This window comes from Mchenga conophoros, linkage group LG10, assembly GCF_057382185.1.
Source record: "Mchenga conophoros isolate Kocher_MC1m ecotype Shallow Benthic linkage group LG10, M_conophoros_male_GT1.1, whole genome shotgun sequence".
Lineage (NCBI taxonomy): Eukaryota > Metazoa > Chordata > Actinopteri > Cichliformes > Cichlidae > Mchenga > Mchenga conophoros.
Window position 1 is genome coordinate 9401981 of NC_140535.1, and position 13663 is coordinate 9415643.

At 39.6% G+C, this 13663-nt stretch overlaps 1 protein-coding gene across 1 annotated transcript in view; it reads right to left on the reverse strand.

Annotated features, from left to right (window-relative positions):
* Window positions 1-13431, reverse strand: part of ar (androgen receptor) — a 35082-nt gene extending 21651 nt beyond the window's left edge. Inside the window, exons 1-3 of the mRNA XM_085288447.1 lie at window positions 12085-13431; window positions 4190-4341; window positions 3912-4028 (exon numbers count right to left, since the gene is read on the reverse strand). Of these exons, the coding sequence (XP_085144573.1) occupies window positions 3912-4028; window positions 4190-4341; window positions 12085-13247 (1432 nt within the window). The 5' untranslated portion in view covers window positions 13248-13431. The remainder of the gene's footprint in view (window positions 1-3911; window positions 4029-4189; window positions 4342-12084) is intronic.
* Window positions 13432-13663: the final 232 nt, after the last annotated feature.

Here is a 13663-nt window from a genome sequence, read left to right on the forward strand (position 1 = left end):
TTTTCCTCTTTCCTTTGTTAGGCTATGCCCTCGCTATTTTTGGCAATTCCACGCCGGTGGAAACTCAAACAAAACACGAATTAAGAGGCTCAAATGCCTGTGTCTCAATCTTGCGTCTCATAATGACGTGAAGAAATATAAAAAAAATTTATTTAATATGAAAGCAATAAGAGAGTGTTACAGGCATCGCCCTAAAGAATGTAGCCTCATGGGCAATGTAGTGCTGCAGGGAGAATCGACTGCCATACCCGTTATGTGTCTGTGAGCAAGGGAGGGAGAAAAAGGAGAGTACGAGCTGTCACCGAGCAGAAAGAGTGCTCTCTCCCTTCCTTTTAACTCTTTATATCGGACTTCAGATACAACATCACTAAATGTCACCTCCAGAAGTTCTCTTATGATAAAGTCATCAGTGGTTGTGTATCTGAGGAGAATGATCTGGAGAACAGGAAGGTCATCACTGACTTTGTCATCTAGTGTGAACTCAAACACCAGTTATATGAAGCAGATGGTGGTTGACTTCCAGAGAAAACTCCCATCACATTGTTGAACATCAGGGTCAGGAACAAACTGCTGGGAGTTCACCTTGTAACACTAAACTGGACTGGTCACGTAACACTTAAACTTTTGCAACAGGGGCCAAAGTCAGCTTCATCTGTTGGGCAGGCTGAGTTCTTTTGGGGGTTGGACATTACTGAGGACATTACTCAGATCACGGCACCTAATATTGATTTTCAACATTGTCCCTTGCAAGCAGATCTTTCTCCAGATTGTGGGACTCTTTCAATGATGATATTATAGTATAAGTATAATCAGTGCTTGATGTTCAAAGGCGTCAATTTTATGTTGAGGAACATTTTACTGAAATTGTTCCACAATTTGTAGATGCATTTTTTTTTGCAGATTGGTGAATCTCTGCCCATCTTTACTCCAAAGAAACTCTGTAAGATATTATTTTTATAAATGCTTATGTTACTAACATGTTCTCTATTAACCCAATTAGTTGCAACATGGGGTTACAGCTTTTTATTGCCCCCATCCAAAGTTTATTGAGATGTACTGCTGAGATTAAATTGAGTTATTATTTTTCATGAAAAAGTAAAATATCTGTTTAAATATCTTTTTAAAATAAAATATGGATTTATGAGATTTGCAAATAATTGCATTCTGCTTTGATTTACATCCTACATCTTTGGAATTTATCTTATTTATATCAATCAGAGAAAGCATGCAAACAGGGACACAAACCAGCACCTCACAGGTTACTACTTGACTGCTCTAACCTCAAGTCTTTGTCTAATCCAAGTTGCCCAGATAGCAGATATACGTAACCTTGAATTCAACCATTTTGGATGACAGTTCTTAAGGGATCTGAGCCTCTGCCTGGCTTGGGAAGACTTTGGAATCTGACAGGAGGAATTAGGGTAAATTGCTGGGGAAAAGGTCGTTCTACCTTGAGGCAAACGGAGAGATGTGAAATACTAATGTTATAGTTTGAACTCTGGAAGTGTTGTGCTAGAATTACAATAACGAGAACTGCTTGCTTTTGGACAAAGCCCAATTCTAGGTGTTCAAAACAAAGGAATACGACCCAATGGATGGTACAGCTGCAAAGCAAAACTCTGACGTGAAATCTGTATTCTACTGCCTGATTGAATTCTTGGTCATTTGAGCTGCTTGCCTATTCTTCTTGTTCCCTTCTCAATGTCAATTCTATCTTCATTACTCTGACCATTCATTTTCTTGCTCACCATTTGCAAGCTAATCAGTCTTCGGATGTCCATCCTTCAAATCTCTGTGTTCTTCTGTCACTCTGCCTTTCAGACTCTTTGTTGCAACCTGGCTCCAACTCATCTCCACCCCATCTAAGTCACTATATTAGTTCTTCATCTCCACCATCAGCAGCATCTAGACTCCAAGACTGTTTTGCCCTACCATTGTAGGTTCTACGATCTGCCATGCTCTACCTTCTTTGGAGTTTACCAGCAATATAGTTTATTTCTGAGAATGTGTACTTCAATGAATTATGTTCACTTGTTTCAACAATCTGTTATTGTTCAACAAAAAACAAAAAACGAAGAAGTAGATTTAACTCTCGTTTGTTGACTGTGAAGCACTAGCCAATGTGAATTTTAACATCCATCTCTTATATTCAGGTCTTCAGGTACTTTGAAGCCTTTATTTGACTTGGAAAGACTAGCATCAGTAATCAAAACAAATTGATAAGAAAGCGATTGACTTACCTCGAGGCAGACAGGGAACTATGAAACACCATGGTAAATGGTAAATTGACTGGTTCTTATATAGCGCTTTTCTACTCTCACTAAGCACTCAAAGCGCTATTATATTTACTGAAGCATTGCGCTAGCCCTGCCCTATAATTCAGATAACTTCCATTACCTGTTTTGGGATAAAACCTGCACACAATCCTGGATAGTACAACTGAATAACTTTTACCACTGTAATAAACTGACTTCATGACTGTGATTTTTTTTTAACTAAAGTAATATTACAAAATCAAGCAGTGGAACTTTGACAGAATGGCCCCAATTCACTGAGCTGCCTTATTTTTTCAACAAATGCTGGAGAAAAACAGTGGCTTATGTGCATCATTATTTTATAAAGGTTTAACTCTGACTTGCAGATTGTGATACACATCTCTTATACTCTTGTCAAAAGAAGTCAGGGGTTGGGTTCTGAAACTGCAAAGTTTTTAAAGAATGTTAGGCAGTGTAATGTTCTCCATGAAATGTATTTCCACTGGGACAGCAGATGTGCAGTGAGCTTTCCTGTGACTGCTCAAAATAAAACTCCCATCATGCTTTGGTGAAAGTAACTGTTTGTTATCTGTTTGCAGATGTAATTAACATTCCAGAAATAATATGGAATTTAAATTATAAGAATAACTCATAAGAATTATGATTAAAATAAATGCTAGACAGACAGACCTTCTAAACTACAAGAAGTGAAACAAATAGATCAAATCTAGTAGTAGGGTTATTATTTAAGGCATATAGATGCCAGTGGATTTGACATTTGGTAATACATTAATCATCATATTCTCTAAGCATTTTAGGACTTTAAAGTATTTCCAGTAAAACACCCTCTGGGATAATAGGACAAAACATATAATTTCGCTGCTTCCACTTCCACAAAATTATTGCCATATATTTCCCTGTTAGATGCCAAGAATGAATTACATGTCTGTGATGAGAAGATAAGTGAAAGGAACTTTTTAGCCACAACCAGAAAAGGTGTCCCTTTTTACTAACAATCACAGCATTAGATCACATTTTCCCTCCATGCGTTTGTCAGTGACTGGTGGCAAAATTACCAGCATGTCTGCTGCTTTAATTCACATGTCTCATGTCAGCTTTGTGCTTCTAGTACAATTTTCACCGTTAACAGAATGAGAAAATGGAAGAGAGTGAAAATTGAACACAAGCCTAAAATTAGTGCACTACATGTCAATCTTTACAGCCTAATATGACGAGCAGGTCTTGGTGACAGTAAGGAGAAGTGAATGGAAGAGGTCTAAATTGCATGGCAGCTCAGTCAGGGGCTTGATTATCAGTAACATCCCCTATTGTGATGATGCTGCAATTGAAGAGAGCCAGATAAGATGTGCAGTGCAGAAAGAATAAAATACTTGGTCTGAGGAAACCATTAATAGTGTCACTTTCAGGGCTTCACTTTTTTTGTAGTGCTTTGTTCATCTTTTTTTCCTCTCTCTCTCTCTCTCTCTCTTTTTTTTTTATATATATATATATATACACACACACACACACACACACACACACACACACACACACACACACACACATATATATGTATATATATATATTATATACCATTATAAACCATAGCATCAAGTCAACAAGTATTAGCTGCTTCTTTGCAAAAATCCATCCCACCTCCAAGAGTCATCCCAGCTTCAAAGCACTTCTTCAGGCGACAGGAGGGGCAGTTCTTTCTTCTTAGCTTATCAATAGTGCAGTCATTCTTGCTGGCACACAGGTATTTCTGCTTGCCTACAGGAGAAACCGTGAAACAATGTAAAAAAATGTAAATCACTTAAACTGAAGACAACCATGAGCAAACACAAAACTCTTTAGGAACTATTAATGTGTAGAATAAAGAGCCAGAATCTCAAGTGGACTGGCATAAAACTCACAGCCCAGTTGGGATTTACCTTCGGCAGCCCTTTTGAAGAAAACCTTGCAGCTGCCACATGTGAGTGCGCCGTAATGGCAGCCAGATGCCTCGTCCGAGCAGATAAGGCATGTCCTCTGTGGGGGAAAGAAGAACTCCATGGGAAACATGTGTTCTCTACTGGACTCAAACCTGCAGTCAAACACAAACCCCCCCCCCCCAAAACAAGCCATTTATAAAATCATAAACCATTTTTATCCCACACGAAATTAAACTCATACTATACCACAAGTAAGCTACTTAATTCACTCATACCCAAGACCCATGGTAAACTCTAGTAGTTAGGTAGTTAGGTAGTTATAAAAAAGAGGACAGGCCGATGATGAAAGTGTGGGAAAGACTGAAGCACCGTGGCTATGGTACGGAGGGGGGCTGGGGTGAGTTGAGTGAGCTGCAACCTTGGACACAGAGAGATTGGAGACAACTCAGACACAATGCTGCCTCGGTGACGTGCTACTCAGATATCAAGGTTCGGTGTAAAAGAGACAAGCATGAAGTGAAGAGCCTCACTGTGTCCTGACTGATTTTAAGAATAAATAAAATATTCTATCAGAATGGGAAAACTCGAGCATGACACGTATGCATCTGGGCTTTGACAACTTTATAATAATAAGCAGCAAATCTAATTTGAATTCATTTTTATATGAGCTCTGTTACAGTAGACTTAAGTGTTTTAAGGAAGGGCCCTTTTGTTCAAAGCTTCACATTTATTTAATGCTTAACACTAACACACAAAGTCTAATTAGATTTCTTCGACACATAGGTCCGGCTTGGTTGTGATTAAAAGATGACAGTTTGAGCAACGAGAGTTGAGATTATACAGAGCAACCTAGTATTCTTTTGTAGCCCAGGATCTGCTGATGATAAATGTGAAAAATATGCATGTCAATATGCCAATGCTCGGCGCACAGAACAAAAGAGGCCGCTAATAATCCCAACTGAGAGATGAGAGCTTGAACTGATCAGATTTGCACATAATGTGTTAACAGAGAAGGTGACAATTTTCTCTTAACCCAGCCAGCCAAAATGTGGTATCCTATTATGCATAATTGTGTATATCCTAAGGCATGCGGTACTTTCCTTTTTTGAAAATAACTTACTGATCCAGCTTTTTGCTGTATTTAAAGACACTGTAATAGGCAAATTATCTGGGCTAACCACATTTAACTCTTTTATTGAAAACAGGAAGCTAGCAAGATTGGTTCACTGGTAGAACAAGTGCAACATGTTTCTTTTTTTTTTTTTTTTAACAGGGAGACTGGCTTTATTTTTTCTTGAATAAAGCCTGATGGGGAACACGCTTTTTATCTACTATAAAGTTACTCTAGTTACTTACTCTGTGGATTTGTGTGAATCCTTGAAAATGTGCTGACCTGCGTGGTGCTCACTTGTTTTAACTTATGTGTTTACATACAGTTTTAGGACGCCAGGTACTTTAGGGCACAGTTAATGACAAAAGATTCATGTTTGAAAAATTCCTAAGCTATCGTGCCAATCACCTGGATCGTGCTAACATCCAGGCCAGATGATGTAGTCCAAAGAGAAATTGTTATAAACACTTATTAGACATTTCCACCTAATCAGGCAGTCCCATTAAAATAATTACTTTAGACAGAGCAAAATTCAGTAAAAGGATGAAAAATAGATACATGCAAATATGCCTGATATAAACTTTTACATTATTGTTGTTGTCAGTCGTATGCTCACTCACACACCACAGCGGAGTGTGGCATTTATGTGTGTCTGACTGCATGCTATATGGTTTTATTTGACCTTTATTGCAATTTTAAAATACAAAAAAACAAACATCAGAGTTTAACAATATACACACTTAGCCTTCAGCATTTGACGTTTTAAACACTCTGATGTCATCTTCTGAATAATTACATTTGAATATAATTGGTATAGTTGTCACAGCGGGGTGCGCCGATGTGTGCGGAAACAGGACCCAAAAGCAGATGATGACGAGGAATAGTAATGATTAACAGAAAAGTGAACCTTTATTGCGATGACGGCAGGAAATGAACCAAGAGACCAAAGCAAACAGGCAAAACACTAAGAAACAAAACACTGAACTGACAAAACACTAAAGGTACTAAGACCAAAAACTATAACTATGACCGAGGTGGAAAAATAAACAGGCTATGACTATGGTGAGAATAAACAGACGAACTGACAATGGCATGAAGAAAACAAAAGGCTTAAATACAGACATGAGGTGATCAGGGGAAGTGGCGACACATGGGGGAAAACAGCTGACAGACATAAACCTAATGACAGGACCAGGAGAGGAAAGCTAAATACAATGAACAAAGAACACATGACATTGTCAGAATAAAACAGGAAATGACAACACAACTTAACAGACCTAATACGTGATGAAATAAATAGAAAACCCCAAAACATAGAAAACCCAGGAACAATAACTGCCTAAACTAAAGGCAAATAGGAAATAACACAAACTAATAACATATCAAAAAATACAAAGAAAACTCAGAGTGCTGGGTCGGAGACCCAGCCTGTGACAATAGTGACCATTTAAATATTTCCAAAATGAACAGATATTATTCAGGTTTACTCTTTACCTTGAAGCATATACCTCAAGGTAGTATTTTGCTACAACGTAAAAGTACAAATAGATAACTTTCACAGGTTAAATGAGACTTTTTCTGTTGCAATAATTAGCAAAAATTGTCCTGCAACAGCCACCTCCATGCTTGATCAGACACAATCGAGTAAAATGTTTAAGATGGTTCCTATTTGGTCATAGTCAGTTCAGCTTGTTTTTGTAGTGTTCCGGGATGGAACTAAATAAATTGGTAAACATCTGTTTTCATTCATTTATGTGGTCATGACTCATCCTTCACATACAAGAGGCGCTAGTCGAGCATGAAGTATTATGGCCTGATTTGACAGAGATCACATTTACTTTAAGTACTGTATAATAATAATAATCACCGAGTAGGTTTCTTTACTGAGTTACTGTACTATGCAAGCCTCTCGCTGCCATTTGTGCTGCCACTCTGCATACTTGGTTGACTCCACACGCAGACGAAACAGAAACATTCTGTGTCCATTTCCTGCTCTTTGTTACCAGTCTTGTAAAATTCTTCAAAGCTTGGCTGGTTGCTATTTTTCTGCACTACCAATTAATGTCAAAGGGTAACCAACCAATCACAAGTTATTTTTGTAGAAAATTGCTGCTCAAAACTACTCCTATTAAGATTTTAACCAGAATCCTTCACATATCTACCAGACTGCCGCCGTGTCGCACTTCCGATCCCATATATGTCCCAGGGGGTTTGTTTCCAAAAACTTAACTGCTGCGAATCATTGAGGTCTGCAGCATTCACAGTGCTGAAAATGCAGTTTTAATGCTGTGAAAGTTTCAATAAATAATCTCTTTGTCTAAAACTGGAACTCTGGAAGGTTTAACAACAAAGTGCAGTAAACAAGAAATATCACATGGTAATACTAAACTGTATTTAACAACTATTAAATTACAAATTGAAAAATTAAAGCATTTTGTTAAAATTATTTTTTTTCTCATAGTAGGTAAAATGTCTTGACTTTCCATCAGGCGTAGTCCCAGAATTTAATCAAAACTACAACTTTACATAATTGCCTGGCTAAATAACTCCATCCAGCTGTGCAGCTCACTGCCACGAGGTCCAAATGGGTAAAAGCATGCCTGAGTTTTCTCAGCTCTGCTTTGCAGTAAAACCACACAGATGTTCCTCATGCTCACAGCAGGTGTAACTGCAACATATACACATAACTATTGCAATGCATTTTTTCCAAACTAAATGATAGCAAGGCACAAAATCTTTCTGTTAAAACCAAATCTAAGAAGCAGCAACAAAAGGTAAAAAAAGCAGGCTCTCGCTCATGGCATAAGAGAGATTTTAGCAATGTGGTGACAGGAAAAAGAGTTCAGCAGAGATCAGCTTTTTGCAAATGAACAGCAGATCATTGCTTTGGTTGCTAAACAAAGGCTGAATGTGTTTACAACTGGCTATGTTATTTATTTATTTCAACTTTTCTTTCCTACTTTTGTATTTTTTTAATATCCAAAAGTGTTCCATTCATTGCTCCTCAAACATCTCCCAGTTTTTGTAGTGGTGCAATTGTACAAAACATCCTGCACCTTAAGTCTTGAATCGTGTTTATGTTGTGTATAGATAGATAAAAAAGACAAGACAAGCTTGACTTGGAAAACTGTATAAGCAGGGTTTTGAAAGGGCTTCAGACATTAAGCAATGTCTCGCTCACTCAGTGTCCTCATGGTCTAAACTATAAACCACATAACCTCTCTGAACTGAGTGTGAGGATCTACTGATCTGTCACAGATCAGCTGCTTTCGCTTTCTAATTTTCTGTTTTGTGTTACTCTAACTTGCTATCTACATTGTGATCAGATTCGTGCTTTGCATCTTGCCACCATGCAGGAATGCCTACTTTGGAATCTTCCCCATAAAACGCCAGTCAATACCCTCAGAGGTCAGTGGCATCAAGTGTAAGAAAGTTTGCACCTTAGAGCTCTCTCTTTACATCTAGACAAGCTCCATTCGTTTGAAAGTGCCATTGAATACATATAAAAATAGGATTAGGAAACATAAATCGGTTTGTGGACGTCCATTTCTAAAGCCTCATGCTGAACATTTTTACTGCTGCCATCTTGTTTTTTTCTTACACCAAACATAAGTGCCAAATCTCACTGTGGCCCTGAGAACACTGCACTCATCTGTTAGTGATTTGTCATGTTAAGATAAGATAAACCTTTATTAGTCACGTGGGAAATTTGTTTGGTCACAGCAGACAGCGGACAGTACAAAGTTAAGACCATCAAAAATTAAGAAAAAACAATAGAATAGAATAAGAAAAAATAGAATAACATACTGTACAAAATAGAATAAAATACTATGTTGCATAAGAAAAATTGCACTTGCCAATATTGTACATAAGGGAGACTAGGTGAAGGTTACCATGGTGTACTGGATGTGTGTGTGTATGTGTGTGTGCACGCGTGTGTGCGCATATGTGTGTGTGAGTGCGCGCATGTGTGGTAGTCACAACCTAAAGTAGAAACTGACAATTAAGACCACGGTGATATAAAGACAATACTGACTATGGTGATAAATCAAAAGAGAAGGTATAGCAATTCTTTTCGTAGACCTCTACACAATCCTCAGGCATCTCCACCAGCTGATCTGCAATTTCCAGATCTGACATTCATGTCCTAACAGCCATGTGCTTTCTTTTTGTTGTTTTGATTCACTCTGCTGCTTGAATTTACACAATTTCAGGCCTGTCAATCAAACAATGTGCATTGCTTTAAACATCCTGAGTCTGCCATGCCTGCAAACAGCTGACCTCAACAAGGCCAGTGGCCAAGAATGCCTTTCAGTGCTAGAATTCAACAATATTTCCTTTCTGAAATCATAAAGGAGCTAACATCCCTGTACAGAATAAGGCCGGTTTACCAGCAGTGAAATACAATGAAATGTAATTCAGTGAAATGCTGGCTATCAAAGCTGAGGAAACCCTGTAGAAAATGTTTCAGTCTAAATCATTTATGTAAAAAGTCATCAAAAAGCAAATGATGGCACTGCTTTCATGAAGCAAACCCTTGCTACATTTTTAAATGGTAAGTAATAATCTGTAACCAATTACATTCAGAGAATAACCTTCCCACCACTCCACGCTGCCTCCGCTACAGGTAAACATTCAGTCAAGGCAAATTACCATAAAACTAAAATAATACATATCTTCTGCCAGAAGGTAAAGCATGCAAGGGCTGGGAGTCTTTTCAGTTTAAACCTTGAGCAATCAAGCTGTTTTAGTGCCTAGAAAGAGCGAGTGAGGTCATCTATGACCCCATTTTATTCCATTTTATATAGGAATTCCTTTTTTAATGCATTTATCAAAAATACAACACAATCATTTCCCCACAAGGAACACTCCCATCTACGACACATGTTCTAGTATCGTAAATTATTGTTTTAAACCTGAGCTAACCCATCAACATCAACTGAGCTGTTTTCACTGAGCATTAAATATCTGCCCCAAGGCTTCTTCGGCAGTCAGTCTTGCTACTCTAGGTTTGTTAGCCATGTTTCACAATAATACAACACGATGTAATCATTAGAAGTGAAAAAGTGGAACAAAATTAAAACCCAGTAATGTCTAAGTGAAAAAAATCCATAAAACTTTCCATTACCCTTCTCTACACACAGGGATCAGTTCCTGGGTGAAAGTATGAAAAGTTAAAGAAGTAGACTGACAAGTTAATTCTGGGAAATTTTTTTATAGATTAAAAAATATATAGGTAGATATAACATGGTTTCAAAAATGACCTTCTTGGGTTGACTGCTCAGTAGATTAGGCAGACCACACTGCTACACCTCCTCTCAGCAGCTTTGTACAGAAATTCACTTTACACCACGCAGACAGCTATGCGGTACTGAACACTAACAGCCAAAGGAAACAGTGTCCCTTTTCTGACTGCACTAACAATCATTCACCCAGGTGAATTTGAGAAAGCTCTGCACAACACCAGCAGACAACACCTCTGTGTGGCATGCACGTCACACGATGGCTGTCAGTTAACGTGCCCACTTTGGGTGCTTTATAGTCTGAACTAAAATGTGTTGAGAGATTTTAAGAACCTGACACACTCAGAAACATTTGAAACTACGAAAGCACCAACTGTGCGTGTGGCTTGGGGTTTTTTGTTAACTTGTGTTGTTAATTATTCCCACTTTTGTGCCACAGAAACATCAAAATCTTCTCGCTAAAACAAGACTGTCTGCATCTCTTTATCACATTAACTTTGAATGCTTAGCTAGAGCCAAACTGATGTGAAACATCACCCAGTGGCCCAGGTAAATTAAGTTAAACTAAATCTTATTTTCAGGTACAGCCACCAAGGTCACTGTTGGGTAATACAAATGTTTGTCTATAAACTGCCTCATCTGTTTTGTCAGAATTCAAAATCATGGGGACTAACATTTAAAATAGTCAAGGAACAAACAAACTTGAAGAAAAAGTCAAGCAGTGATTTTCCCCCCTTTTCTCCACTCTGTCATCATCTGACTTTATGAAATGAATACATCCACTGTCATCTGAATACATACAACACTCTCTCATTCACTTTATTCAGAATTTTTTTTAATTAAAAATAGAATCAAACTTTATTCATTACAAATGTTTGGAGGAAAAGGGTTGTTAAAATGTTTCCATGTATCGCTTTGATCTCCTTTTTTTTTTTTTGCTGTAGCTATAATCAGTTTGGCATACTTCAATTATTGTCTTTTTTAAAAAATTAGACTTTCACACAGTGTATAAAATCAGCAGCTCTGGGTTACTGTAAAATCGCCAAATATGTGAAGCAGGTGTATTTCTAGATTGGAGCCTGAAACTTCTGCCTACACATTTTCTCAGCAGGGAATTTTTTTTAAACAGTCTGTTCAGTTTGCCACTATGGTTTGGAACCAGAAAAAACAAGTGTGGGGTAAATGTTTCCTGCATCAATAAAAGAACAACAACAACAAAGAAAAAAGAAATACGCGCACACACGCACACACACACACACACAGACAGTAAAGAAATTGATATGTGGTGTAGTATCAGTTGCCTTTTGCTGTTTGTCAGTCTGTGGATTGGTGATCTAATCCTAGTCAGAGACAGACCCTCAAGCCCCCTAAGGGACAAAGGGTCAACCTGTGGTCCTGAGTTTGAATATATATATATAAAGTAGAACGTTTGGCTCGCAATTACACCTAGAACTGTTCAACCTTTGGTTATACCGCAATATGAAATACATATTTATATTGTAATCACGTAAAATTACTATTACCAGCCGACTAAAGCTCACCTGGTGTCGTTGTAAGTGACATCCAGCCATTCGCCGACTTCACCCTTCATGTAGTTGGAGTTGGGATAAGGCGTCCTCAGCATCCCGCCAGGGTACCACTGTTCACGGCGCATTACGGTCCCGTCATATGGATTGCATATAAACGGGGAGTTCGCTCCCGAGCTCTGCACGTTCATGCACTGCCTCGACCCCCAAAACTGCGAGTTGTACTTGTCGCCGAAGCTGTAATTAGGCCTGCTGACCCACGACGCCCCTGCAGATGCACTTCCCTCAGATTTGACTTTGACGCCGTACCGTTCTGCCTGAAACCCCGTGGACCTATTCTCCACGGCATCCACGACGTCTCCGGCTTCCTCCACGGAGTTGTAAGCTCCGCATGGCCTCTGTGCAGCCGCGGGGCCGAACTGTGCCAAAGGCTCCGGCGCAGCTGGGGCGTAAGGGCAAGAGGCAGCGCACGCTATGTCCAGATGATCTATCTCTTTCGGAGTTATGTCATCAGCCAGGCACAGCGTGAAGTTTTGCGCGTTCACAGATGTCGCCGTGGAAGTAAGGTGATGAAAAGCCGCCGCGGGCTCTGAACTTTTGAACATTTTCACCTGTTGCTTGTGGTCGTGTGGCGGGCGCTCATCTCGCTCGGGACACCTGTACTCGGAGAGAGAAGCCGGGGCTCCGGGACAGTTCGCAGGCACGGCTTCCACCCCGAATAAATACTCTGCGCTCATTTGGTCATTTGCGGCACACGGCGGGAGAGAAACGTGCGCCTCGCTCGTGTCACCGGACTCCATGGTCAGACCCAGAGACACGGACACAGCTTTGCAGAGCTCCCTGGCTGTTTCTGAGATTGTGGCGCAGGCAGAAAAGGAGCGAATGTCGCCCACTCGGCACTCAGCGCTTAACTCCTCCTGAGGAGCAGCAGCTGTCTGGCAGCAGCGTTTCTCCATGTCACAGGCTAGCGGAATAATGTTTCCGGATCCGTACAGGTTTGCATTCTCGGATTCTGCCAAACTCCCGGCACTGCTTCCAGTCGGGGTTTTGATGAAATAGACGCGACTTTCTTCAGTTTTTTGCGCCATACTGGCAGCGGTCACGACGTTGCCTGTGTATGATTTCCTATCCTCTGGCCAGATTTTGGCACAAAATAACTGTCTGCTCGTTTGGCTCATGTCCCAGAAAGTGTTTGCTTTGCCAGGATACTGGACTTTGCACGTCAAAAAGTCTTCGCAGTTCTCAGCAGCACAACAGCCCAACTCTCACGTTGTGAAAAGCGTTTTGGTAAAAGGTCCTAGGTGAGCCGCAGGACTCACAAACTCCTCCTAAACTGAGATGTTCAGAGTCAGGCGCTCGACTTGTAGTTGATTAAAAGGGAATTCAGGGAAGGACTCTGTGTCCGTCAAACATGGCACTTTCCCCTCCAATAGGTTACAATAAAACCAAGGCGCCAATTTAATATGTGTACTTTAATAATCAAGTTCTATTTGTCATCACGCCAAAAGGCATGTTAAGAAGACTTCACACAAAACAATGTAATGTTAGCCTTTCTGCCTCTGGTTGTTTTACATCAGACTTGCATGTGTGCAGC